We start from the raw sequence: 24,903 nt of genomic DNA, 5'->3' as shown, positions 1-24,903 counted from the left end.
GTGGGCGGTGGCAGGGGTCTGAGCCTCAGGCAGCTTCCCACCCCATACAGACAGCTGTAGAGGAGCCCGAATCCCTGGGGCCACAGTTCCACACTGTCTCCAGAATCCCACCTGCTATGAGCAAGTTCTGAGGGTCCAAGGCTCCCCACTGACGCAGTGATTCCAACCTTTCCCATGGTACTACAATGTCACACTTTGTGAGTCATAGCTAAGACTTCAAGATCCAGTTTTTCCAATTTTCTAAAGCTGTGCTCCTGAAGATTTCCCTAGCTGGGTGGTTCTAACCTTCCAATCCTGTGCCGTCCAGTATAGTAGCCACCAGTCATTGTGGCAAAGGAGCACCAGACATGTTCCTAGTCTGAACTGAGGGGTGCTGAAGGGTAAAGTACACACCATGTTTTGAAGATTTGGTATAAAAAAGCATCAAATATTTCAATAATTTTAATATTGACTACATGTTAAAACTGATAATATTTTGGGTATACTAGGTTAAATAAAATGAATTGCAGTTACTAAAGTTAATTTCACTTTCCTCTTTCGACTCTTTTAATGTGGTTACAAGAAAATCTTCAATTATATGTGGGGTTTGCATTTGTGGCTTGCACTGTGTAACTCCTGGACAGCACCGCTGTCCGCTGGCATGTGTCCGAAACAAACTTCAAATTTCTGAATGTTCCACCAGGCAGCAGGTATAGCTTTATGAGACTTAAAAGGTCCAAACTTATTTCCAAAGGTTTCACATTGTAATGGCTTCTTCCTAAGACTAAGGTCATCTGGAATGATCTGACTCTCCTCTGGAACCCTCTGCCTCAGTAAGTTCACCCATCACTTATCCAGGACTCCTTCTCCCTCAGGCCCTGAAGCCAGTCCATCAGTCGAAACTGGACATTTATCATCGTAAAGCATACCTCGTGATATGACACGACACCTGAGATTTACTTTAAAATAACTCAGCAAGCAGTGGGGGGGTGGGGGGTGGTGCAGATGAAACAAGACCGGCCAGATTGTTCAGGCCAGGCGTTCATATATGCACGTGGGTTCACTACACCGTTATGGCTGCCTCTGTGCCTATTTGAAAGTGTTCATAATGAAAAGACTGTAAATTCCTAAGACTAATCACTTCCGCCCATCTCTGCAGCCACCACACGGGATCAAGCCACCGTCGTGTCTCACCTGGTTTATCACAGCAGCCTCCTGACTGGTCTACCTGCTTCCATCCTTGCCTTCCACACTCTATTTCTTACAAAGCACCTACAGTAATTTTTCTCAAATGTACGTCACAGCCCATCAGTCCCCTGCTCTAGACCCTCCCGTGGCTCCTGTCTCACTCGGAGAAAAGGCAAACTCCTCACCACACCCTATTCCCTCTCAAATCGCATTTCCTACCTCTCTCCACTCTCCCCCTCACTCCCGCCAGCCAGCCACAGTGATCGTCCCTCTGGTCCTCCACGTGCCTAACCGCAGCCTACCTCAGGCCTGTGCACTTGCTGACCCCTCCACCTGGAAAACCCCTTTCCCCAGACTTCACCCAACTCACCATCACTTCATTGAGGTCTCACACTTGACATCCCCCAGAGAGGCCTTGCCAGCTAGCACCTTGTCCCCTCACCTTGCTTTATTTTTCTTCAGAGCACTTATTACTGTCTGAAATAATATTAGACGTTTGTTTACTTATCTGTTTCCTGTCTCCACCCTCAGACCCTCAGACTAAGCTGCACTGGGGCAGGGGCTTGGCACACAGTAGGCATTCAATAAATATTTACTGAGGAAATTAATGTAGACTCAAGGCCTCACAGCCACAGAAAGAAACAATGCTACATGAGTGCAGGCTCAATTCGTCAAACCTCCCCTGTGACCCTCCTCATCTGCAGGAGGGTCCGGCCAGTGACTCACAGGGCAGAGTGGTGGAAGGACCTGGCTCCCAACCACTGTGGTTCAGGCCTCTGCCAGCAACCCGCATGAACTGTATGTAAGCAGTAAGTCAGTGTCTGCTAGGTTAAGCCTCACATACAGTGCCACACCTCCCTGTCCCTATCCTGCGGCAGCCCCTCCCATGCCATGCCACCCCACGGTGGGGACAGCAGCGGGCAAGTGGGAAGGACAGAAGGCACGTGTATGCCCTGTGCTATGAGCCCCTGACACGAAGCCTGACGGGGGGTCTTACTACACGTGAAGCATTTACAACAGTGCCTGGCACACAGAGCTGTCATGCAGGTATTGGCTATTGTGATTCTTATGGGAACAGGACTGCCGATGGGCAGGGGGTGGCCGCCCAGAGGCAGGTAGGAAGCCTGAGGTGGGATGAGGAGCACCTGGGCTTGTCAGCTGCCCCAATCTGCCCAGAGACGCCATCCATCCAGGAGAGCAGGTCCCGGGCCTGGCTGTGGAATCGCAGGGCGTCGGCCGTGGAGCTGACGTGCAGGCGGGCGTCCTCGCAGGCTGCCAGCAACTCCTTCCAGCCCTGCATCACCTCCTGCTCCCGGCTGGCAATGGCCTCTGCGTGCTCACCTGCATACACCGTCCGCAGCTGTGCTGCCCCCTCCTGCAGCTGCCGTACCTGAGGGGCAAACCAGGGCCAGGTAGAGCACCAGCCCTCTGTGGGGTCCGGGCTCTGCCCTCTCTTTCCCCCACCTACTGGCTGGGTACAGGGCTTAACAACCTAAGAAGCCTGCACCCTGCTGATCCCACAGTGGGTTTCCCTTCTCTGCTGCCTGGTTTTTCTTTGACTTACCTGCATTCTGACTTCCTTTAGACCTACCACCAGATTTCTTTTTGTCCACTCCCTGATTGCTTTGGTTCGAGGCTCTATGTCTACCGGGCCTGTCGCCTCACTTTTTCAGGCCCATTCTGTCTTGTTTCAGACTGATCTGACTTCTTTCAGGAACCTTCTTTCCATCCTGCCGTTTATGAGACACGCTGTCCAATTATTTTTCAGGGTTTTTTCAGACCCATTGCCTACCTACTACTGCCCAATTCCCTTCAGAATGGCGATTCGATTGCTATCAGGTCTCCCGCCCAATTTCTACTGGTTCTGCTGTGTGAGCTCTGTGGGACCCACTGCTCACTCTCTGTTAATTCAACCTTGGAGTGACCGCCACATTTCTAACAGAACCACCACTAAATCACTATCAATCTCTCCGCCTGGTTTCTAACAGTGATCTATATGATTTATATAAAAATAAGTGCCCACTTTATGCCTTCCTTCACAACTGCAACTCACTGCTCTTCCGTCCAGCCGTCCGAGTTCTATTAGGTCCACAGCTTCATTTCCATCTCTTTTCTCGGCTCCACCTCCCAGTTCCTGTCAGATCCACTGCCTGATTTCTATCAGCTCCACTACACTTTGCATGAATTCGGCCCCATCTGAATTTTTTGAGGAAAATCATATGATTTCTATGAGACCTGCTGTCCACTTTTTATCTGCCGCAGAGCCAAATTTCTCTTAACCCTCCCACAATTCCTTTTAGACTGACTACCTGACTCTGGGTAAGATTCACTTCACAGTTCCAAGGAGAATCCCTGCCCAATCTGCACTGAAAATACTATCTAATTTCCTTCCGCCATCCTGCACAACTTTTTCTGCCATTGTCTGATTTCTGTGCACCACGTAACCAGTCCATTTTCCACCTGCCCCATCATCTAACTTCTCCCCGTTTCGTGATCCATTTTCTCTCTGTCTCACCATCTAATTTGGACATGCTCTACAGCCTGATTTTTGTCTGCTCTGCTGCCCACATCCCCTACCCACGCTGCCCAGCACCTCCCACATTCCCTCCTGGTTACAGGCACCCCACCTGGGACACAAGGAGCTGTAGGTCATGCTCAAAGGCTCGCAGAGTCCGCTGCATGGAGCTGGCACTGGGTCTGGGCTCAGGTGGGGCAGTCAGGCGGGGCAGCCGCCTCCGCTTCTCTTCGATCTGTCCCTGAAGCTCCCTGGCATCGCTGAAGAACTTATGCAGTTCCCGAGAGGCAGCTAGCAGCTGGGCCCGTGTGCCCATGAGCTCCAGCAGCTCGGCCCAGGCCTCGTTCAGCCCGTCCTTCCACTCAGCCATGGTGGCCGCAGCTGTATGGCCACACTCAATCAGCTCGTCCACCATCTGGTTCACAGCCGCCAGTCGCTCCCGCCCTGCTGTGCCGGTCTCATTGGCAAACTCTGAGAATTTCTCCTGCAGCACCTGCCACCAGGAAGTGGGGGCGGGGCACAACATGGGCAAAGGCCCCTTCGGCCCATCCCCTTGTGACAATTAAGAGGAGAAATAGTAATAATGACAGCCATAATAAAAAAACAACTAACACTTATGAAGCACTTACTCTGTAGCAATAATAGCAACAATAATGAAAATAATAATGTGATAATAACAACTAACACTTACTGAGTTGGGCATTATTGTGTGTGCCGAATACTTTGACAAGTGCCTGACATTGCAGGTGCTCCCCCTTATCTGGGGTTGCGCTTTCTGTGGTTTTAGGTACCTGCAGTCAACTCCAGTCCAAAAATATTAAATGGACAAACTCCAGAAACAAACAATTCATACGTTTTAAATTGTGGGTCATTCTGAGTAGCGTAATCAAATCTCACTCCACCTCATTCCGTCCTGCCCTGGACATGAATCGTCCCCTTGTCCAGTCTCTCCATGATGTGTGGTCACTTAGTAGCTGTTTAGGACATCAAATCAACTGTCACACTATTTCGGTGCTTGTGTTCAAGTAAAGCCTCACTTAACAGTGGCCCCAACGCTCCAGAGCAGTATTGCTGGCAACTTGGAGATGCCGTAGAGAAGCCGTACAGTGCTTCCTTGCGGAAAAAGGTATGTATATATAGGAGAAATAATAGTACATATAGGGTTTGGTGCCATCCGTGGTTTCAGGCATCCACTGGGATCGTGGCACATGCCCCCTGTGGGTAAGGGGGACTACTGTATATTAATTCATTTGGCTTACAACAGAGCCGTGAGGTAAGTGCGATTACTATCTTCATATTACAGTTGGGGAAACTGAGGCCCAGAGAACCTCAGTAGTATGCATAGTGGCCACTGGCATGACTGTTATTACTGACCGTGACATGCTCAAAGTCCTGGCCGAGCTCCGGTGAGCCAGCCACCAGCTCCTTCTCTGCAATCCAGTGCTCCAGCTCGTCCACCTGGCGGCTGAGCTGGTACAGCCAGTACTGCTGCTCCAGGCTCACCCTGCGCTCCTCGCCCAGCTCTTTGAGTGCCACATACAAGCGGTCCACCTGAGACTGCCGTCGGCTAATCTGCTCACTGTGGCGGGGGGGGGGGGGGGTGGAATGGAGGGGCAGAGATGGAGCCCCTGAGATTTAAAGGACAGAACTGGGGCCCCCTGACACTCTCTCTCAGGGCATGGCTGTGTCTCCTCTTAACCTGCAGGCAGGGCAGGGTCCCCATGCAGGACTCTGTTTTCTGCAAGCCTTGGGGTAAGTCAACCCGGTACTTGGATCTCAGCGCTGAGGGAAAACTCTGCTTCCAGAAGCTTGGTAAGCTCACTACCCCTCTCCTGGCAGCCTTTCTATCTGTGGTCCCACGCCCCTCCTCTCCAGTGACTTGGCTGGGGCTCCTGACTCCCTACTGGGGTCCACAGCTAATCAGCCTCACCACCAGTTCCAATCTCCAGGTTTGAGAGGATGGAGGTCTGGCCCTGTGCCCCCTCTCAGATCTCACCCCTGGTCCAAGCTTTCCAGATATGGCTCCTGCTCCTGACCACAGGGAAGCCAACACCCACCACCCAGGAGATCTCAGGCCACGCCCACTCGTGCACTGTGGGCTCTCTGTCCTCGCAGACACTTGCTCAGACTCTGGTAGGAAGAGGACCCTCCCCTGCCCTGAGCTCTCACTTCTCTCCTCAATGCTAGGCATCCCCCCTACTGCCCCCTACGCTCAAATCCCAGTTCACCTGGCCCTACTCTTTCCACCATCCTTGGGCAGTGCCCCTCCATTCCGGCCCCAACCACTTGCCAAAATACAGCACGTGAAAATGAGGGCTCCAGCACGTGGCAGTGAGGGCCCCTCCCAATCCAATGGCCAACACTGGCCCTGTCCCAGTTTCCGACAGCTAAGCTTCAGATCCTGCAGGACCGTTCCTTAAGAACGGGCCCTGCCCCCCTCCCCGTGCTGAGTCCCCGCCCCCTGCCCGCCCACCTGTCCGGATGCCCCATCTCCAGCAGCGCCCGACACTGGCGCGACAGCTGCGCGATGCTTTCCTCATAGTTCTCCACGCCCTGCTCCAACTGCAGGTGCTTCTTGAGCAGCTGCAGGGTGCTCTGTTCGTCCTGGGGGCACATGGCGCCCGCGATGAGGCGACAGAGGCCCATCCGGAGCTCCGGCTCTCCCAATCCCCTGCACCCCCAGCCCGGGCGCACCTTGCCCTTGTCCTCACTCATCATGAGCACCTCCTGCTCTCCCAGCCACGCCTCCACCTCAGCCATGTCGAAGTAGTACTGCTCCACCTGGAAGGCGGCATCCAGCACCTGCTGCCGCCGCTCCGCGGCCTCGCGCAGTCCGGCCCAGGCGCTCTGCAGCTGCTCCTGGCCGCGGCGCACCGCCTCCGCCTCTGGGCTGCGCAGCGCCGCCAGCGCGCCCGCGCGCTCCAGCACCTCCTCCAAGCGCGGCCCGTGCGCCTGGATCTCCCGCCTCAGGCCCTGGGGACGGAAGGTGGGGGGTGTGCAAGAAGGGTGTTCAGAGTCAGGGCAAGACCTCGTGGGCCTCTGAGACTGGCACGGCTCAGGAGACACGGGCAAACACCCGCACATTCCCCAACCAATGCCAGGTCCCACGCAAGCATTTGTCGTTATTCATTCGCTCACTCACTCATACCCCGTGTGGCAGGTGGGAAAACAGGCACAGAGAGGCGAAGTACGTCGCCCTGAGAAGGAGCAGCTAGAGAGGGGGTGACACGGTTTGAAAACAGGAGGCTGGCTTCAGAGACTCGGAACCAACATGCCTGCTGACACAAGACCCTCCCTAATGGCTGAGACACAGGCCTGAGAATCAGGCTGCTTGGAGGTGGTTGGGGTATAAATTATACACAGCAAAGCGCATAAATCTTAGAGGTAATCCCGTGTACCCAGATCAGAATATGGAGCACTTCCATCACCACAGAAGTTTCCCTTAACCAGCTCTGTACTTGCTGAGTGCCTTCGTTAACCTCTCCTGTGCCTCAGTTTCCTCAACTGGCAAATGAAGATAATGATAGTTAACACTTACTGAGTACTACTGAGTACTTACTGAGTACCTACTACTTGCCAGGCACTTTGCTAAGTTAAGTAAGGGCTTTGCCTAATGTAGCCACTCATGTAGCCTTCACTCCAACCGCAGGAGCTGGGCATCATCGTTCTCACTTTACAGATGAGGAAACTGAGGCCCAAAGAGGTTGAGGAGCTTGCCAAAGTCACGTGGCTAGTGGCAGCCTGCCGACATCTACCCCGTGGAGGTGTTGTACCACCACGCACTTAGGGTTGTGCCTGGCACACAGTAGGTGCTCAGTCAACATCAGCAGCGACTGGTCTTTTCTCAGCCCCTGTGGGTCCACACTCCTACTCCTGGCTGCGCTCCCCCAATTTTAAGCATGCAGTGCGCTTGATCGCTTTCCTCAACTGTGAAAGTGATGAGCCAGCTCTGTTTGTCCCCAACACTGGCCACAGCCAACAGTAATTGCATCAAGATGGAAAACCAGATTCTGAGAAAAACTCCGACCTCTTAAAGAGCTCCATCCAGGGCAGCTCGGTCACGAACACTTCAGAACAGTTTGTGTACCCACCTCCCCACCACCCTTCGGGGCCCCACTCTCACACCTTTTCTGTTGTAAAAAGGGGTGACCTACCTCATAGGGCTAGTGTGGGAATTAAATGAAATAACTAGCACGACACCCCCCCCCCCAGGACAGTACTTGGCACATCATCTTTGATTAATGCATTTTACTATTATTACTATTATTATTCCCCTTTTGTGTGCCTTACTTCAAGCTTTGGTGAGACAGGTACTGTGACCAACAGGTTTCTCTGCTAAGCAATAGAACCACTGCTCTAGGCCGGGGCGTCACACTCATTTTCACTGGGGGCCACCTCAGCCTCGCGGTTGCCTCAAAGGGCCAGATGTGATTTTAGGACTGTGTAAATGTAACTGCTCCTTAACTAGGGACAAGGAGCTGGGTGCTGCCACTGGGTAGAAACAAGGTGCTGGGCAGATAAAACAAGGTGGAGGGCTGGATGCGGCCCTCAGGCCTTGTGTTTGCCACCTGTGTTCTAGGCCAATGCTCCACTATTTAGACATGGAAACTGAGGTGCAGAGAGCAGAACAGAGGCCCAGCGATTTTAGAGGCTTAAAAGCCCCCACAGTGCTTAGCTTAGGAGTCAGCACTCTCGCTGACCCTCTCTGTTCTCTCCCTCTGTGGGAGTTTTGAGTTTGTATGTGTTGTTTTTATTTTTCATGACCGAATAACCATTCACCTTACTTCTAGTCAAGGGACTCTGACTTTCTTTTGGGGAACCTCCTTGCCTCCCTCTCATGGCAGGTAATTAAGTTAAGGCTGACTCCACCTGCTGTTCCAAGGGTGGGCCCTTAGCTGGGACCACGCCAATCAGAGCAGTCTAAATCCCTGGCTACCTCGATCAGCTCAAGGGTGGACATGTGACTCAAGTTGAGCCAATAGTTACTCAATAACTATTCAATATTAGTTATTCAATAATTGTTATTCAATAACTATTATTCAAAAATAATAGTTATTCTGGAAACAATTGCAGATTAGTAAGACTGGGCATCTGTTTAAAGAGACAAATTCTTTTTAGTTCTGCTGGTGGGATGTAAACTTGAATCTGTGGGAGGTCTTTTACCACCAGGGCAGGAGAGCTGGCCTGGGAACAGAGCTAATGCAGAAAAACAAACAAACGACGGAGCTGGAGCTGAGCGATTTATGACGCCACGGAAGCACCTGAATTCTTCTGTACCAGCTGTCTTTTCAGTGACAAGAGCCAATTAAGTCCCCTTTGGGGCTGTAGCTGCCTTGAGCCATTTTCTTTGTTTTCAAAAAGACTTTGAAAATTTACTTTTAGAGAGAGGGGAAAGGAGGAAGAAAGAGAGGGAGAGAAACATTGATGTGAGATACAAACATTGATCGGCAGCCTCCCCCACACGCCCAGCCGGGGAACTGAACCTGCAACCCAGGCATGTGCCCTGACCGGGAATTGAACTGGTGACCTTTCACTTTGCAGGATGATGCCCAACCAACTGAGCCACACAGGTCAGGGCACCTTGAGCCATTTTCTGTTGCTCAAAAGCAAGTGTGTCCTAATCTACTCCCTCACCCAGAATCTGCTCACCTGGTTCTTTTTGATGTGCTGCTGGACAGCCTGCAAACCACTGCCCCGCTCCGTCTGCATGGCCAGGGGCAGCCGCTCCTGGACCCATGCCTGGGGAGGATACAGGGAACAGGTCAGGGAATGTATCCCAGGATCACTGCAACCCAACCAAACTGTAAGCCGTTTGCACAGCATCCAAGGCCCTTCATTGCCTAAGAGCCTGCTCACATCTTCGGCCTCCTCTCTGAACATGCTCCATCTTGCTCTTTGCACTAGAGCCAGGCTCTTGCTTACCTCTGGCCTTTGCACAGGCAGGTTTTGCTTCCTGGAATTCCTTTCCCACTCCCTCAGCAAGCTCATGTGTACTCTCTCTTCACATGTCAGCTCAGACACCCCTTTCTCCAGGGATCCCGCCCTGACTTCAGACCTGGACCGGTTGTCTCCTCTGGGCTCCCACAACTCCCTAACTTCCCCCATCACAGTCCCAACCACACTGGCTTGTCACTATGTGGGGACAAGTCTGTTTTCCCCTTTGGATTCTGAGCCCTCTCTGGGCAGGAATGATGTCTGCCTTGGTCACCCCTGTGACTCCAGCACCATCCAAGCACAGGGCTGGAGCCAGAATCATCAAATGAATATGCAAATGAGTGAGTGAGTGAGTGAATGAAAAACAAGTAAATAAATGAATGAAGGAAGGAGAAAAGAGTAAGTCAATGAATGAGAAATGATTGAAAGTGAGTTCACGAATGTGAAAGAGTGAATGAATGAATACGTGCATGAGTAAATGAAGAAGTGAAGGACTGAATTACTGAGTCTCTCAGGTCTCTTAGCCAGCTCCACCCTTGAACCCGCCAAGGTGCCACGACCCCGCCCCTGCTCCTAGTCTCCATCCCCTCTGCCCGCTAGCCTGCCTCGGGCCTCACTTCCCGCCAGGTTCCCCAGGTCCCTCCCCAGCTCACCACTCCCGGCCTCACCAGCTCGTCATCGAGGTCGTGCGCCACCTGGTGCAGTTCTTTGGAAGCGAGCAGCAGACGACGGCGCTCCTGCAACGGCTCGAGCAGGCGCACCAGGCGCTCGCCCACTGCGTTCTGCCGCTCGCCGACCAGCTCCTTGCTCGCCGGCTCCAGCGGCAGCGCCGCTGTCTGCGCCTGCAACTCTCCCACCTCGCGGTACCACTCTTCTACCTGTGACTCCATCGACTGTGGAAAGAGGGGCAGGGTCAGTGGGCCTCACCTTTCCTCCCAATCCTGCTGTGGCTCTCCAGTACTTTTATGGTGACAGCAAACCCCTCACTGCGGCCCACCATTTCACTCTCCCCGGTCCAATCGCCTCCAGAAGCGCTGCCCTCCTCTCTGATCCCACAACCCACTAAGCTAGTTCCTGCCTCAGGGTCTTTGCGTTTGCTATTCTCTCTGCTAAGCATGTGCTTCCTTGTCAATTACCGGTAGATCTCAGCTCAAATATTACGTTCTTAAAGGAGGCTTACTTGACCCCTTGGACTAAAGCGGCCCATTAATTTTTTAGTTCTCAGAAAAACCTTTCACAGTTGGTGGTAGCTCTGTTGTCCAGAGGAGGAATCTGAGGCCCAGAGAAGTTAGGTAATTTGTCCAAAGGGCCAACCTTTCCAAATAGCAAAAATAAACTCAGAGCTGTAGTGATTTCAATGGTTGGTGTGAAACAGGCACAAAGTGCAAAAGCAGACACAAATACGCAGGGGAATTTATATACTTTACAGATGCCACTTCAAATCTCCAAGGAAAAGGTGGGTTCTCAACAAATGGTCATGGGCCAACTGGCTAACCAATTTAGCTGGATCTCTTCCTCACTGTTTATGCTAAGAACAATTCCAGATGGATTAAATGGAATAAGTACGTCCATAAGGTACCAAAAGAAAACCTGGGTGAGTGCTTTTATAACCCTGAGATGGAGAAAATCTTTCCAAGCATAAAAACCATAAAGGGAAAGATTTACAAATTTGGCCACGTAAAATACTTTCTCATTAACCAAAGTTTCTAGATGTAGTTAAAGACAAATGACAATCTGGAAAAGTATTTAATACATATTAGATCAAGGAATTAGTTTCCTCAACAATCAAAGAGTGTCATTAACAAGGGGAGACCACCCAAATGGGCATCATTCACGTGCAGGCAACACACGGAAGAAAAAAGGAGCCCACTAAAAGATGCCCAGTTTCACGAATAAGCAGGAAAATACGAATTAAATAAGGTAACCTTCCCCTGGCTAGTGTGGCTCAATTGGTTGGAGTGTTGTCCCGTAACCGAGAGGTTGTGGGTTCAATTCCTGGTCAGGGCACATGCCTAGGTTGCAGGTTTGATCCCTAGCTGAGGCGCTTATTGGAGGCAACCAATTGATGCTTCCCTCTCACATTAATCTTTTTCTCTCTCTCCCTTCCTTTCTCTCTAAAAGCAATGAAAAAATTTCCTCAAGTGAGGATACAAAATAAATCAACAAGGTATCCTTTTCTATTTGTCAGATTGGAAAAACATAAAAGATCAATAATATCTAGTGTTGGCAAAGATGCAGGGAGATGGAGGACACACTCAGGCAGTGTCGGCAGTGGTGTAAATGAATAGAGCCTTTTGGGAAGGCAATTTGGCAGGTCCCGTCAAAATGCTTCGACCCAGCACTTGCATTTCCACTTCTAGGAATATATCTAAAGCAATACTGGCACCTACACACACAGATGTTTTTCCAAAGATGTTCATCACAGCAAACATGCCTGTGTGAGGATCTCATAGTAGCGGAGTTTACAATGGGAAAAAAATTGAAAACAACCTCAGTGCCCATTAGGAGCAAAATGATTAAACAAATCCCTAACAGTGTTGAAAATAGCCAAGACTTACTGTCAAGAGGAAAAGCAATTTTGAACATACATATTAATATATATTTGTAGCGGACTGCACATGCATAAAACTCCCCTGGAATAAACAAGAAATTAGTAACAGATGGTACCTATTCGGGGCATGGGGACATAGTGAATGGGGACAGATATGAAGGAGAGGCTTCTCACGTAGGATTTTTATGTGGTTTTTGAGGTCTGAAGCATTAAATTGATTTATTAAAAATATAAATTAAACATGAAAGACAAATAAAGTAAAAACATTAAAAATCCACACAGGTACATTTGTAAATGTGTAGAAAGAAGTCTAGAAGGGTGTGCACCAAATAACAATTGAGGGTGACTTTGGGGTGTGAGACTGGGGAGTGGACGGAAGGGAGGCTTTGTTTTACTGAAGACTTCTAGGTTAGTAAGATCTTTTACTCAGAGAATGTGTTTACGTAGTAGTCGTGTGATTCTAAACAGATGCAGGGGAAGCTAGAAAAGAAAACAAAATAACAATGAAATTAAGTGGTAACAGATTAGGGCAAAAGACTGCAAGCCAGAACTCAAAACTTAAGAACCAAGTCGAGACTTCTGTTCAAGGTTCTTTAGGGCAGAGCTGTTGGTTTACCCGCGTGGCATCCATCCCTTCCATTCCAGCGCTTCCAATCCCTCTCTCAAGGCCTGAGCTTCTTGAGCAACTAATAAAACCTAAAGGGCCTGGGGGGGCACATGACCCAAGCTTGGCCAACCAGGACACTAAAGTCGCCCTGGCCACAGGGATTGGGTCAGGGATGGTCATGTGACCTAAGCTGGGCCAATGAAAATGCTTCTGGCTACCTGAGGAGCTTAAGAAATCCAGTGGTCCAAGAACAGCCATGTGACTCAGGCCTGCCAAGGACAACACTGAATCACTGTGGCTACAGGGATTGGGTAAAAGGTGGCACGTGACCTAAAATCAACCAGTGAAAACTTCCCACTTTTGCTGGCAAAGTGTGAAAAGGGATGCTCTCTTTCCCACACGGTTCCTGAGCTGATGGAGTTGCAGACCTGGGGAACTGGGCAAGGGAACGGGCTCCCAATGTGGAGGCCCACACAGAGGAAAGCAGGGTGCAGACATGGAAAGAGACTCCTGAGGACAGCCATAATTTGAGTAACTGATCCAGCCATGCTGGAAGCTGCACACCTCCTGAATCTTTCAACTCCCTGAGCCAACAACGCCCCTTTTTAGCTTAAGCCAATGTAGGTTTAAGCCCTGTCAACTTCACCCCAAGGAGTCTCGGCCGATACAGTTCATATTCTGTAGGAGTCATAAAAATGGATAAAAATCAAACTACAAGAAGTCAAAACCATTAAGATGGAAATTTTTAAAAGGTACTAACATAAGCTACAGAAATCAAAATAAAATGAAACAGTCACCACAAACCTTTTTCTACTGAGAAAACAAAAATGCATTAGAATCAGGACACTCTTAAATATAAGCTGAAACATTAAGGTTATAAGTTCCAGTTCCCATTAGATGAAAACCCCTCCACAAAGCAAGTGGCCATATGACCGGAGATGGAATAATTCCAGACGCCGACACCTTCCTACTTCCACAAAAACGCCGTGTATTTTGACCACCCGTTTAACGTATATCCTTTCCTGCAAACATGGGCAAAGCATGCAGAAGCACACTGGTCATTAAACACACAAGAAGATGTGCAGCCTCCTTTAATGTTGAGGAAAATGCAAATCAAAGTAACTACAGGACAGTATCTGTCTCCCCAGGCGAAGAGAGATGAAAAAGCTTGACAATATGCAACAACGGGGCCCACGGGAAGACGGGCGTTGCCGGTCACGTCACAGGTGTTCCACTGCAACGCGGAACGAGGGTACCTGGCAATAGCTACCTTTCTTGTGTATACCTTTTGGTCCAGAAGTGTCACTTTGAGAACCATTTTCTACAGAAACACTTGCACGTGGGCTCAGATACATAGAGACAGAGATGTCTGTTGCAGCGCTATTTATAGGAGCCGATTAAACAGCCCAAAGGTCTCTCAAGAGAAGGCTGGTTAAAGACAGATTGGCCGGCCAGCCCATGGAATTCCACGCAACAGTTTAAAAAGCCAGGGTATATCCACAGATTTTGCAACAAGAAAGGATGCTGAGGGTGTTTTTGTCAAGTAAAAAGGCAAGTTTCATTGTGTGCGAGCACAGAATATTTCCAGGAAGATAGAGAAGAAACCATGGAGAGCGGTTACACCCCTGGAAGGTGGTGCTGTGCGTGTGGAGGGGAAGACTTTTTCCTTTTTCTTTTTTCCCCTTCTCTTTGAAGTTCTTACCATAATAGCAAAGATAGGGGACACGTCCCGATGCTCTTGCTCCAGGCCAGGCATTGTCCTAAGAACTTGACAAGAATAACTCATCTAATCCTCACAACAGTGTCTGAGGTCGCGGAGGAAGCGGAGGTCTGTTTTGTGCACGGCCGGGTCCCGGCGCCTGGCACAGAGCCTGCACAGAGCAGGTCCCCGCAAATGCGTGTTGGCTTCGCTGGACTAGGCACCTGCTGTTCTGCTTCCCTTAGCTGGGCAGCGTGGAAGGATAACATTTAAAAAATTAAATTAACTTCAAACATTAAAGTCAGCCATGAAGTACTGATGCATCCCACAGCACCGACGGCTTTTGAAAACATTGTTAGATGAAAGGAGCCAGACACAAATGACCACATATTTAGGATTCCACTTATATGAAATGTCCAAAATAGACACACGTATAGAGACAGAAAGTAGATTGGTCGACACAGCCGAAGGTACAGGATTTCTTTGGGGATGATTAAAACACTCCCGAACTAGACAGCGATGAGAGCTGCTCGACTTTGTAAATACACTAAAAACCATTGGATTGTTCACTTCGAAAGTGTACGTTTTATGGTATGGAATGAAATGTCAACTTTTTTAAAAAGAAAAAATTGTTAAAGTTTAGAAAGAAAGAAAGAAAAGAAGAGAAAAAGAAAACCCAGAAGAGCCTACTTCCAAAAAACGCCTCAGGTGCTGGCCACACGGTTGGCAGCAACACAGCCAGCCCTGACTCCAGACCAACCTGATTCCTACTCGGACCAGAGAGGGAAACTGAGGCTCACAGTGGGGCAGTCCCTGGTCCAGAGTAAAAACTGCCAGAGCCAAAATTTGAACCCAGGACCATGTAACCACAAAATCCTAGTGGCTCTCAGTCACTCTGATTCTTTGTAACTCGGACATTGGGGCTCAGAAAGATGGGGTCATTTGCTCTCGTTCACACGGTAGTGGAAGGGACTGTGGAGTTCCTGAATCTGGCCTCTGCCCCTAGGCCATGCTGAGCTCGATGAAGAAATGTGGCACAAAAATTGAAAAAAAGGGGAGGAGGGTGTTCCCGTAGCTAGAGAAAGAGACTTGCTTAGCGTGGGGGTGGTAAAGGGTCCCCAGGGACTCAGCCCAGCAGCTGCAAAGCCTCCAGTGCATTTTCCCCTGGCTGACCCCCCTCAGATGGCAGGACACCATTGCCCCCCACCTCCCCAAGCAGGAGCCTGGGCTGAGCCAGACCAGCTGGCCAGGCCCCTGAGGACTGGGAAAGTGGGGGCTTGGGACTCCACCATCTGGCCCCTCAGCCAGAAGGACATTTGGGCAGGAGGTGCTGAGAGAGGACTCTGCATGTGTCACATGGCCTAGACCTGGGAGGTGGGATCCCAGGAAGCTGGATGCAGCGGCTGGGGTGGGGACATGAGGGGACATGAGGAGGGCACAGGGATAAGAGAGATCAAGGGAAAGAGGCTGAGATAGGAGAGAGAGAGAAAAACAAACAGAAACAGACACAGAAGAACTGGGGGAGCAGGACTGAGAGGCAGAGGGGAGACACACCACTCATACATCCACCCCCCTCCAGCTGGAAGCAGTACCTCCCCTAGCCCAGCCTGGCCCCACAGCCAGCCTGAGGGATAGGGCAGCCAGGGTGTGTGCCAACTGAGCCACCCCCTCCTTCTGGCACATGCCCGGTGTCTGGGCTCTCCAGAGGGCCCCAGGGGACAACGGGCCTTGGGAGGCTTCTCCCCTCGTCAGCGGCAACTCCTGAGGCCCAGCTGGGCTCCATCTGGGTCAGTGGCCACTGAGTCACTCCCTGCCTTGGGCTCAGGCTCCCTCTGCTGGGGAAAAAGCCTAGGACCTTGTGCTGGGGCCTGCTGCCGAAGCCCATGGCTCTGTGACCTGGAGTGCCAGTCCCCCCCCCCCCCCGCACATTCCCTGCATCTTGGTCTCTCCCTTAAACAATGCGGATCCCCACATCATGGTCTCCAAGGCTTGGTGGGGCTAAAGTCCCCCATGGGTAGAGAAGAGGGGACTCTGTCTGCACTCTGGCTAGAGCAGGAGGCACCGAATCCTTCCTCTGAAATCAGAATGGCCAAAGAGAGACAAGGATGCCCAAGCTCACCAGTTCCTTGAAAAAAATGCAAATGGCAAACACCACAGTGAGCTATGCTTCCAGTCCATGAGAATGGAACAAATAGAAAAAGTCTGTGCCCTGGCTCAGTGGACTTGGGGCCGGCCTGCGAACCAAAGGCTCGCCGGTTCGATTCCCAGTCAGGGCACATGCCTGGACTGTGGGTCAGATCCCCAACAGGGGGCACATGAGAGGCAACCACACACTGACATTTCTCTCCCTCTCTTTCTCCCTCCCTTCCCCCTTCTCTAAAAATAAATAAATAAATAATCTTAAAAAATAAAGAAAGAAACAAATAAAAAGTCTGATGCCACCAGGTACCGGCGGGTTGGAAGGAAGCAGAAATCCCTAATGAGCATCAGGGCTTGAACAAGGAATTGGGAAGATCAAGTGAACCGAAGACAGTTTTAACGTTGGGCACTATATTAATGTCTCACACCATTACCTCCCAAAATCCATTTTAAACAAACTATATGGATGGAAAAAAATGCCCACATGGTGTGCAAACAGAAACAAATGAAACAGCTCTTCCACATAACAACATAACCACAGAGAAGGTGAAGAAATAAGTAACACAGTATAGTAGTATCTCCTCTAGCTGGAGACAATTACAATTGAAAAAACCTATAAACAAATATTGGCTCCCAGATTTGGTGGGTCAGCAATTTTGAAACCACTGTATCATTATGTCTCGTAATCTTCACAATGTCCACACGAGGCCCTGAACAGGCCGCTGGGGGCTGTGTGAACTTGGGCAAGCCACGGACAGCCCCTCCCTGATGAGGAGAAAGGGGCAGCTATGCCTGGCACAGAGTGTATATCAGGGGTTCTCAAAGTGTTGTCTGGGGGCTCCTGGGGACCCCTGGATCCTCTCAATGGGTCTGCAAGGTTACAACTCTTTTTATAAAAACTCCAAGGTTGGCCCTGGCTGGGATGCTCGGTTGGTTGGAGCATCATCCTGTGCACCAAAAGGCTGCAGGTGCCGTCCCTAGTCAGGGCACATCCTGGGTTGCTGGTTCGATCCCCGGTTGGGGCATGGCTAGGAGGCAACCAACTGATGTTTCTCTCTCATGCCAATGTTCCTCCCTCCCTCTCTCTCTCCCTCTCTGTCTCTCTCAAACCAGTGAACGTATCCTCAGGTGAGGATTAAAAAAACCCACTAAAGTGTAGTTTGCCTTCAACACTCTCATTCTCTCCCAAGTGTACAGCAGGTTTTGCAGGGACCACATGACACGTGCTTCCACAGCAGAATGAATACAGGAGCACAGGTGGGAATCCAGCGCTTCTATTATTCCAGACACAAAGAGAGTTGTAACATTGAAAACAATACCAGTCTTCTGACTACATTCTCTTTCATCTTGGGAAATATAGTTACTCCACATAAAAGAATGTTTTGGGGTTAGTAAGTGATAGGTTTATTATTGCTGTTCTTAAATGAATCAATAATTTAAATATTTCTTTTAACTTTTAATATAGGAAATGTCAAATAAGTACACTCTAAACAAACAAAAGCTCTTTGGGGATCTCAGCGTCTTATGAGAGGTAGAGAGTCCAGGAGACCAAGGCGTTTGAGACCCACTGGCGCATATAAAGCGATGACACCCCTGGAGTCATATTCAGACGTGTGCCTCATGTTCCTTTGTCTGTCTCCTCCGCCAGAATGGGAGCCCCACGAGGGCAGTGATTTTTGCCAGTTTTGCCCCCGGCTGTATCCCAGCACCTAGAAAAGTGCCTAGCACACAGTGGGTGCTCAGTAAAGATTCGCTACATAGATAAAATGAATACATACTAATTAGTATCGTTATGCTTTTATGTGTGAGTCAACTTTTTTTTTTCTGCCAGACCCTATGCCAAGCACTTCAGAAGCATAACCATGCAGAAGATGGATCACATGGAGTGTGAAAAACACAGGGACCTGGGTTTGAATCCAGCCTTTGCCACTTGCTACCCAAGTTCATCTCCTAGAGCCTCAGTTCCTCTTCGGTTACAGTCAGGCATTGTTCCTGGCACGCAAAGGCAGGAGCTAAACACCTTGGGAGGTAAGATGCAACACCTACATTTGCACCTCCCGCCCTTTATGTCACATGGTCAGATACTGAGCATCCACCAGCTGTGTCTGTTCTCTAAGAGCCTCTCGTTTCGTAAGGGAGACACTGGCTAGCTGTGTGTCCCTGAGCCAGGTGCCCACTGGTAAAATGGGGGGTAGATAATAATCAGGCCAATCTCTTAGGGTTGGTGGGAGGTGTCAGTGAGAGCCGGCACGGAGACTGGTAGAGGAGCACCACATGAATGTCATCACTATTCTGTGCAAAGCCATTGTCCCCACTCTGGGCCTTGGTTTCTCTATCCAGGAAGCCAGCGCCAGGGCCCTGTGAAACCCTCAGTGCACTAGTTACTCTCCCACTGCTTCTGGGCTCTAAATCCTTCTCTCCCCTTTGTACCCCACACCCTAGGGGTGGTGGCTGCTTCCAACACTTACTACTAGCTGGATTGCCCCGGTATTCCCTTTCTGTTTCTGGGCCTTTTAACACATGTGGAATAAATCCCCCCTGTGTGAAATACATCAAGCGAAGTCTGATCCTGACTCAAGCCCCACTGTGGCATAGAAAGCCCCCATCTGGGCCAGCCAGGCCATACCTGCAGCTTCTTGAGCTGGCTGTTGACAGTGGCCAGGTCCCCGCCAGGGTCCACGTCTTGCAGCTGGCTTTCCATGTGAAGGAGCTTCTTGTCCAGCTCAGCGAAGCTCTGCACCAGCTGGTCGGCCTTGCTGGCTTCAAAGAGCTGCCGCGCCTTGGCCTGGGTGGTGCTCTCCAGCTCGGCCCAGCACTGCCGGATCTCACCCAGCTTCTTCCGCACAGAGGCCGCCAGCTCTGGCTTCTCCTGCATCAGTTGCTGGCCCTCCTGCCCCAGAGAGTGTGAGTCAGGAAGTGAGGGGGAGGGGGTGGATGGTGGGGAGAGACAGAAAAATATGGGGGCAACAGGACAGAGGGAGAGATGCGGGGAGAGAGAGTGGTGAGGAGTTGGAAACAGAGACAGAAACACGAGCAGTGGCTGCAGAGATAGGCACAGAGATGGAAGGAGCCAAGGAGTGGGAAGAGAGACAAGGAAAGAGACAGGCAGGCAGGCAGAAGTGTAGGAGGGAGACAGAGAGGCACTGTGACATGGGAAGGAGACATGGAGAGAGTCACAGAGTGACAGACACAGAGACATTCACCTAAGTGCAGAAACAGGGGAAGAGAACCATAGAAAAGACAAGGAGGAGAGAGAGAATGAACTGCCACTAAAGTCAACAGGAGTGGTTTTGCCATGTGCTACCATTTGTGGGGCATCTATGGCCATTTAAGGTTTAAGGCCCACCTGGGTGTCTCTGTTTGAGTCAGAAGAGTGGGGGTATCCAGGGCTGCAGGTCTAGCTAGGGGTTCAGCCAGAGTAGGGGACAGTTTTGGGAGTTGAGACTTGGAGCAAAAATCTGCCTGGAAAAATCTGCCAGAAAGCCCCTCCAAGACTGAAGTCAAACTCCAACGTGGGTTGGCCTAGAGCGTATTAAAAATAACGATACCAGAGCAATCACAGCTCTTCGGTGCTGGGTCTTGTGTTAAGCACTGTGTGTGCAGAAGAGCCCAGGGAAGTAGCTACATTCATTATTTCCTTAATTTTAAAGCAGTGCCAACTGAGGCTCAAAGAGGTTAACACCATTCCCCAAGGTCCCCCACACAGCTGGTAACAGGCTCAGACACAGTGAGGACCCAAGGTTGTAGCAATGCAAAGTTCGCTTTAATCCCAGCTTCCCAGGGCTGCCCCAGCCCGTCTACTTGATGTTCCACCTTAGATGCTCCAAATGGTGTGGAAGGAAGAAGCCTGCTGGGGAAGGTTATAGGAAGGGGTGAAATATGTATTTAACAGCTAGGTATTGGCACCATTCAGAAGAGAAGCTGGCCATTTTACAAACAGGCAATCGAGGCTCAGAGGTTACATAGACGGCACAAGGCTACGTAGCTAGATGCAGATGTGGAAATGATCTGAACAAGTTCTGAGGAGTGACGGCAGCAGGCTGGCAGTGACAAGTGGGTTCTCTGGAGGCCTCTGGCACCTGAAGAGGCCTTCTGCTTCCTCACCCTTTCGATCTTCTCCAGCCACTCTTTATTCTGAGCCAGCTCGGCCATGAATGCCTGGTGCCGGAGCCATCTCTTATGCAGCTTGTGGCCGTCTTCCCGTGTGCCATCTCTCGCCATCAGCATCTTCTCATGGATCCAGCCATCCAGCTGCGCAGGACAGGAGGAGGGGCTCAGCCGGTTCCCCCAATGCCGCACAGCCCCACCCCCGTCCCCTCCAGGGTGTTCCAGGTTCAGCGCCAGGGCTGCTAGTTTTGGGGCAGGGGAGGAAGGGATGGAAAACCTTTGCAAACGAGGTCTTTCTGTGGAGGGCAGCAGGGGGGAGCTCAAACTCCTTCCTAGGGAGTGGAGGTTGGATGGAAGGGTCCCCAGAAAGCCCCAACAGCAACACTTAGACCCTTCGATTCAGTCTCAGCCACCTCCAATAAGGACGGATGCAAGATCCCCCACTCACGCCCCAGGGCATCGAGTGAAGCCCTCATACGTAGCCCCAGCCCTCAATACAGGCAGATGAACCCCTAAGCAATTTCCAAACTGGCGCCGTCTAGTTCTCCCCAAACCAGCCCTCCAATCTGGGGCAGACCCATCCCCCACAACCCAGATATAGCCCCCCTAATGAGCCCACAGGACTCCCCAAATTCAGCCGAGAGGATCCAGCCAAAGACCACAGTTCCCCCAAACCATGACCAGTTCTAGTCCCTTACCAAAGCCAACCTCCCAAATGCAAACCACAGGGCTGCTTTCTAGCTCCCCAAATGGACATACCCCAAGAGCTAGGCCCAGAAGCTAGGCCCAGACTTCTCCTCAGCCAGCCCCCTCCCAGACTAAAGCCATTCTAGTCCTCCGTTCACCAACAAAATGCAAGCACTGAGTGGGCCCTCTCACTACCCACAGCAGGACTAATCGCAGGGATTTCTGGGTTCCCCAAGCCCCAACCTCTCCACTCGTGACCAAACCTGGCACCTGAGACAGTTGCTCCTCCCCTCCCCCCCGCCACCCCGGGCCAGTCACAAGATCATCCTCCTCCCTCTTGGAAAAAAAAAAAAAAAGGACTCTAGCTCAGCTTCCCGGGAGGCAAATGCAGTCATAGCCAAGGACAAATCCCCAGCTGGCCAAACCCCACTCCGTGTCCTCCATCATGTGCTCCCCAGGGGTCCAGGATAGCTTCTCACACACACACACACACACACACACACACACACACACATACTCTAGAGCCAAGTCACATACTGAAACCCCCAACTCAATTCACAGGTTCCCACACACGGGAAAGAGTTTGCCAATGGCAACCAAAGCTCGCAGTGAAGGCAAAGCCCTTAAAATAGATGATACTCCGTCATCAAGGTAAAGCCACCAAAAGTGATTGACGCCCCCCACCAAGGACAAAGTCAGAGTCCCCAACAACCAGGGGAAAGTCCTCCAAATCAGAGCTTCTCAAAGGCAGAGCAAGTCTAAGACGCTCATCACCCAAGGCAGAACCCGGCAAAAGTGATTCGCCCCATCATCTAAGGCTAATACAGATCCCACAGGAACCAAGGAGGAAACCCCCCAAAAGGTTGAAAGTCTTCCAATCCCAGGTCAAATCTCCCATTCCCCATTACCCAAAGGAGAGCCCCTTTGAGAGGTTAAGACCTTCTTAACCCCCAGGACAAATACACACAACCCCAGGAGTAGCCTTAAAAGTCCTCCGTTTTTTCCGTCCCTTGGGACCCGGTCCCTCAGTCCCGCCCTCAGCAGCACCGCGGACAGCTCCAGGCGTCCCTGCACCTCCGCAGGGCTAGGGTCCTGGCGTCCTGCCGACTCGCCCCTGAGCCCCTCCCTCCAGCAGCCGAGGGCGAGAGCGCGCCTAAGCCCCCTCCCCCGCCCGTCTCCGCGGGAGCGCGCATCAGCCCCCTCCCCCCACCTTGGGCGCCCCCGAGACCTGAAGTGGCGGCAGCGTTGGCGGGGCGTCCCTGCGGCGGGCGAGCGGGCGGGCTCTCGCCACTCCACTGCAACGGCGGCGGCAGCGGTGGAGAAGGCTGAGGCTCCGGCGGGCGCGCGCCTCCGCCCCCGCGCCGTGGCACCGCGCCGGCCCGCGCGCGCCCCCTGCCTGCCTCCTTGCCAGGCCCCAGTTGGGGCGTGGGGGTGGGGGTTCTGCGCCATCTCAGACGATTGCTACTTGGTCCAGAACAATCTCAGGACCAGAGGGGGAAGGGGCTCCTGGACCAAATCCAATGGTGGGAGTGGGGGGGCAGGGCATCTGGAGCCTGGGCTACCTATGTGAAGGTGGGGAGTATGGGGTGGGGTTGGGATGTGCTCCTGAACCATTTCTAATGGGAAGAGGCTCAGCTTCCTGGATACCTCAGCTACAGGGGGAGGGGGTATGGGAGCGGGGGAGGGGGCTGGAACATTAATCTCCAGTGGGAAGGATGGGGACAGGGAGTTCCAGGATCCATTTCTAGTGGGCTTCTCCAGTCCCAGACCCATCTCTAATAGGCTTCAGATATGTGGGGGCTTTGGGGGTATGGCAGCCCTTGTCCTTTCAAATGTGAACGAAAGTCTTTCATGGGGGGTTACCATGGAGGGAGGCAAACCATCTTTAATTGGGGGGATCAGGGCCTAGTTCCTGAACGATGTTTGCTTGGAGGAAACGTACATACTGGATCATCATGCGGGGAGTGGGGTAGATGGGTGAGGCCGGGCCCATCTCTGTGTGAGTGTGGGGTGTGGGGGGGTCTTTCTGGGCCGTCTCTAATGGGCTATTTCTTATGTGGTTAGAATCCAGAGCAGTTTCTACGGAATGCAGGGGAAGGAGGGGGAAGAAGCGTGACTCCTGAACCTTCTCTAAATGGGGAAGGGATCTGATTTGGGGCGATCCTTATAGGTGTATACATCATCTCTAAAGGGGCAGAGCTTGATTCCTGGACACCTTTAAAGGGGCGAAGGCTTGCTTTTGGACCATCTGTGACCGAAGTTGCGTTCTGGGCCACTAGACCTCACGCCCCCCCCCCTCCCCGGTCTCCCGCTCCTCTCCCCAGGAGGGCGCTTCTCGAAAGTCACCAGAGGAAAGGAGACCGGCGCGCGACCCCGCGGGACCTGTAGGCGCGGTCGCGCGCCGTTGCTAGGGGCGACCGGAACCCCTCTCAACCTCCCCAGAGTCCGCGTGGGCGGGGCGGGGCGGGGCGTGGGGTGGGTGGGAGGGACGTGCAGAGCATGCGCATTGGGGCCGGGTTCCGCGCGCCTCCTGGCGGTGTGGCGTGAACATCGCTCCGCGACCCAATTAGAGGGGTGTCCCCACCTCCACTGCCCCTCTGCCCTGGATCACTTCCGTTCCTAGGAAAGAAGTCGGTGTGCCTAGCACAGCTGGAGTTCCTACCTCGTGACAGTCTCGGAGGAAGTGCTGCAGCTCAAGTTGGTCGTGTAGCTTCTCCATCCACTGCTGGGCCTGAAGTTGGTTTTCTTGGCTCCTGGGGATGGGAAGATAGGGGCTGGGGGAAGCCTGAGTGGGGATGCTGGCAGTAGTTCTGTGAGGGAGGGCATCGGGCTTGTCAGGGCTAGAAACCTAGTGCACACGTGAGAGCGAGGAGGAGGAGAGAGCAAGGTGGGAATAGAGGGAGAGGCAAAGAAACATCAGTGGGGCAGAGCCAGGGACAGAGGTGGACAGGTGCAGGGACAGAGACTCACATCTGGGAAGAGAGGTACAGAGAGATGCCCAGAGAGAGATAACAGAACACTTAGAGAAACCTAGAGAGAGAGAGAGAGAGAAACAGACACACACAGACACAAGGCCAGAGACAAAGACATAAGCAGAGACCACAAGAGGAACTGGTTGACAGAGACCTAGAGAGAGACAGATAAAGAGAATGAGACATAGGGAGAAAATAGGGAAAGAGAAGGAAAGAAATGAAGCAGGAGTAGTGCCAGAGACAGAAAGAGAGAGCAGTAGGGGGTGGAGAGGGAGAGTGGGAGAGAGGAACTGGGGAAGTGACAGAAGAGTCAGGGCAGGGACAGCCCAGAGAGGGTCAGGCAGAGAAGAGGCACGATGCCAGTAAAAGACACAGCCAGCTAGACAGAAGGGTGCAGCGCAGTTGGAAAGAGGGAAGAGAGCAGGGCGTGGGGAGAGAAGGGGCTGGAGCCACAGCGAGGGTGGGCCTGTGTGCCAGCAAGGAGGGGCAGGCCCTTGGCCTGAGTGACCTGGACATAGGCCTGAG

General features: G+C 51.8%; 1 protein-coding gene across 8 annotated transcripts in view; it reads right to left on the bottom strand.

Moving 5' to 3' along the window:
* Window positions 1-24,903, bottom strand: part of SPTBN4 (spectrin beta, non-erythrocytic 4) — a 70,004-nt gene that overhangs the window by 7,110 nt on the left and 37,991 nt on the right. For 7 of the 8 annotated variants that reach the window (XM_053914458.2, XM_053914459.2, XM_053914460.2 and 4 more), the window contains 10 exons: window positions 24,069-24,159; window positions 20,717-20,863; window positions 19,239-19,502; window positions 10,285-10,509; window positions 9,332-9,421; window positions 6,377-6,655; window positions 6,156-6,286; window positions 5,057-5,261; window positions 3,795-4,175; window positions 2,313-2,557 (listed from right to left, as the gene is read on the bottom strand). In XM_053914458.2, the coding sequence (XP_053770433.1) occupies window positions 2,313-2,557; window positions 3,795-4,175; window positions 5,057-5,261; window positions 6,156-6,286; window positions 6,377-6,655; window positions 9,332-9,421; window positions 10,285-10,509; window positions 19,239-19,502; window positions 20,717-20,863; window positions 24,069-24,159 (2,058 nt within the window). Of the gene's footprint in view, window positions 1-2,312; window positions 2,558-3,794; window positions 4,176-5,056; window positions 5,262-6,155; window positions 6,287-6,376; window positions 6,656-9,331; window positions 9,422-10,284; window positions 10,510-19,238; window positions 19,503-20,716; window positions 20,864-22,634; window positions 22,775-24,068; window positions 24,160-24,903 lie in introns of those variants that run through there. The other variant, XM_053914464.2, reaches the window with a different exon arrangement.

Source organism: Desmodus rotundus, chromosome 12 (genome assembly GCF_022682495.2).
Source record: "Desmodus rotundus isolate HL8 chromosome 12, HLdesRot8A.1, whole genome shotgun sequence".
NCBI lineage: Eukaryota > Metazoa > Chordata > Mammalia > Chiroptera > Phyllostomidae > Desmodus > Desmodus rotundus.
This window is presented reverse-complemented; position numbering and strand designations above follow the sequence as displayed.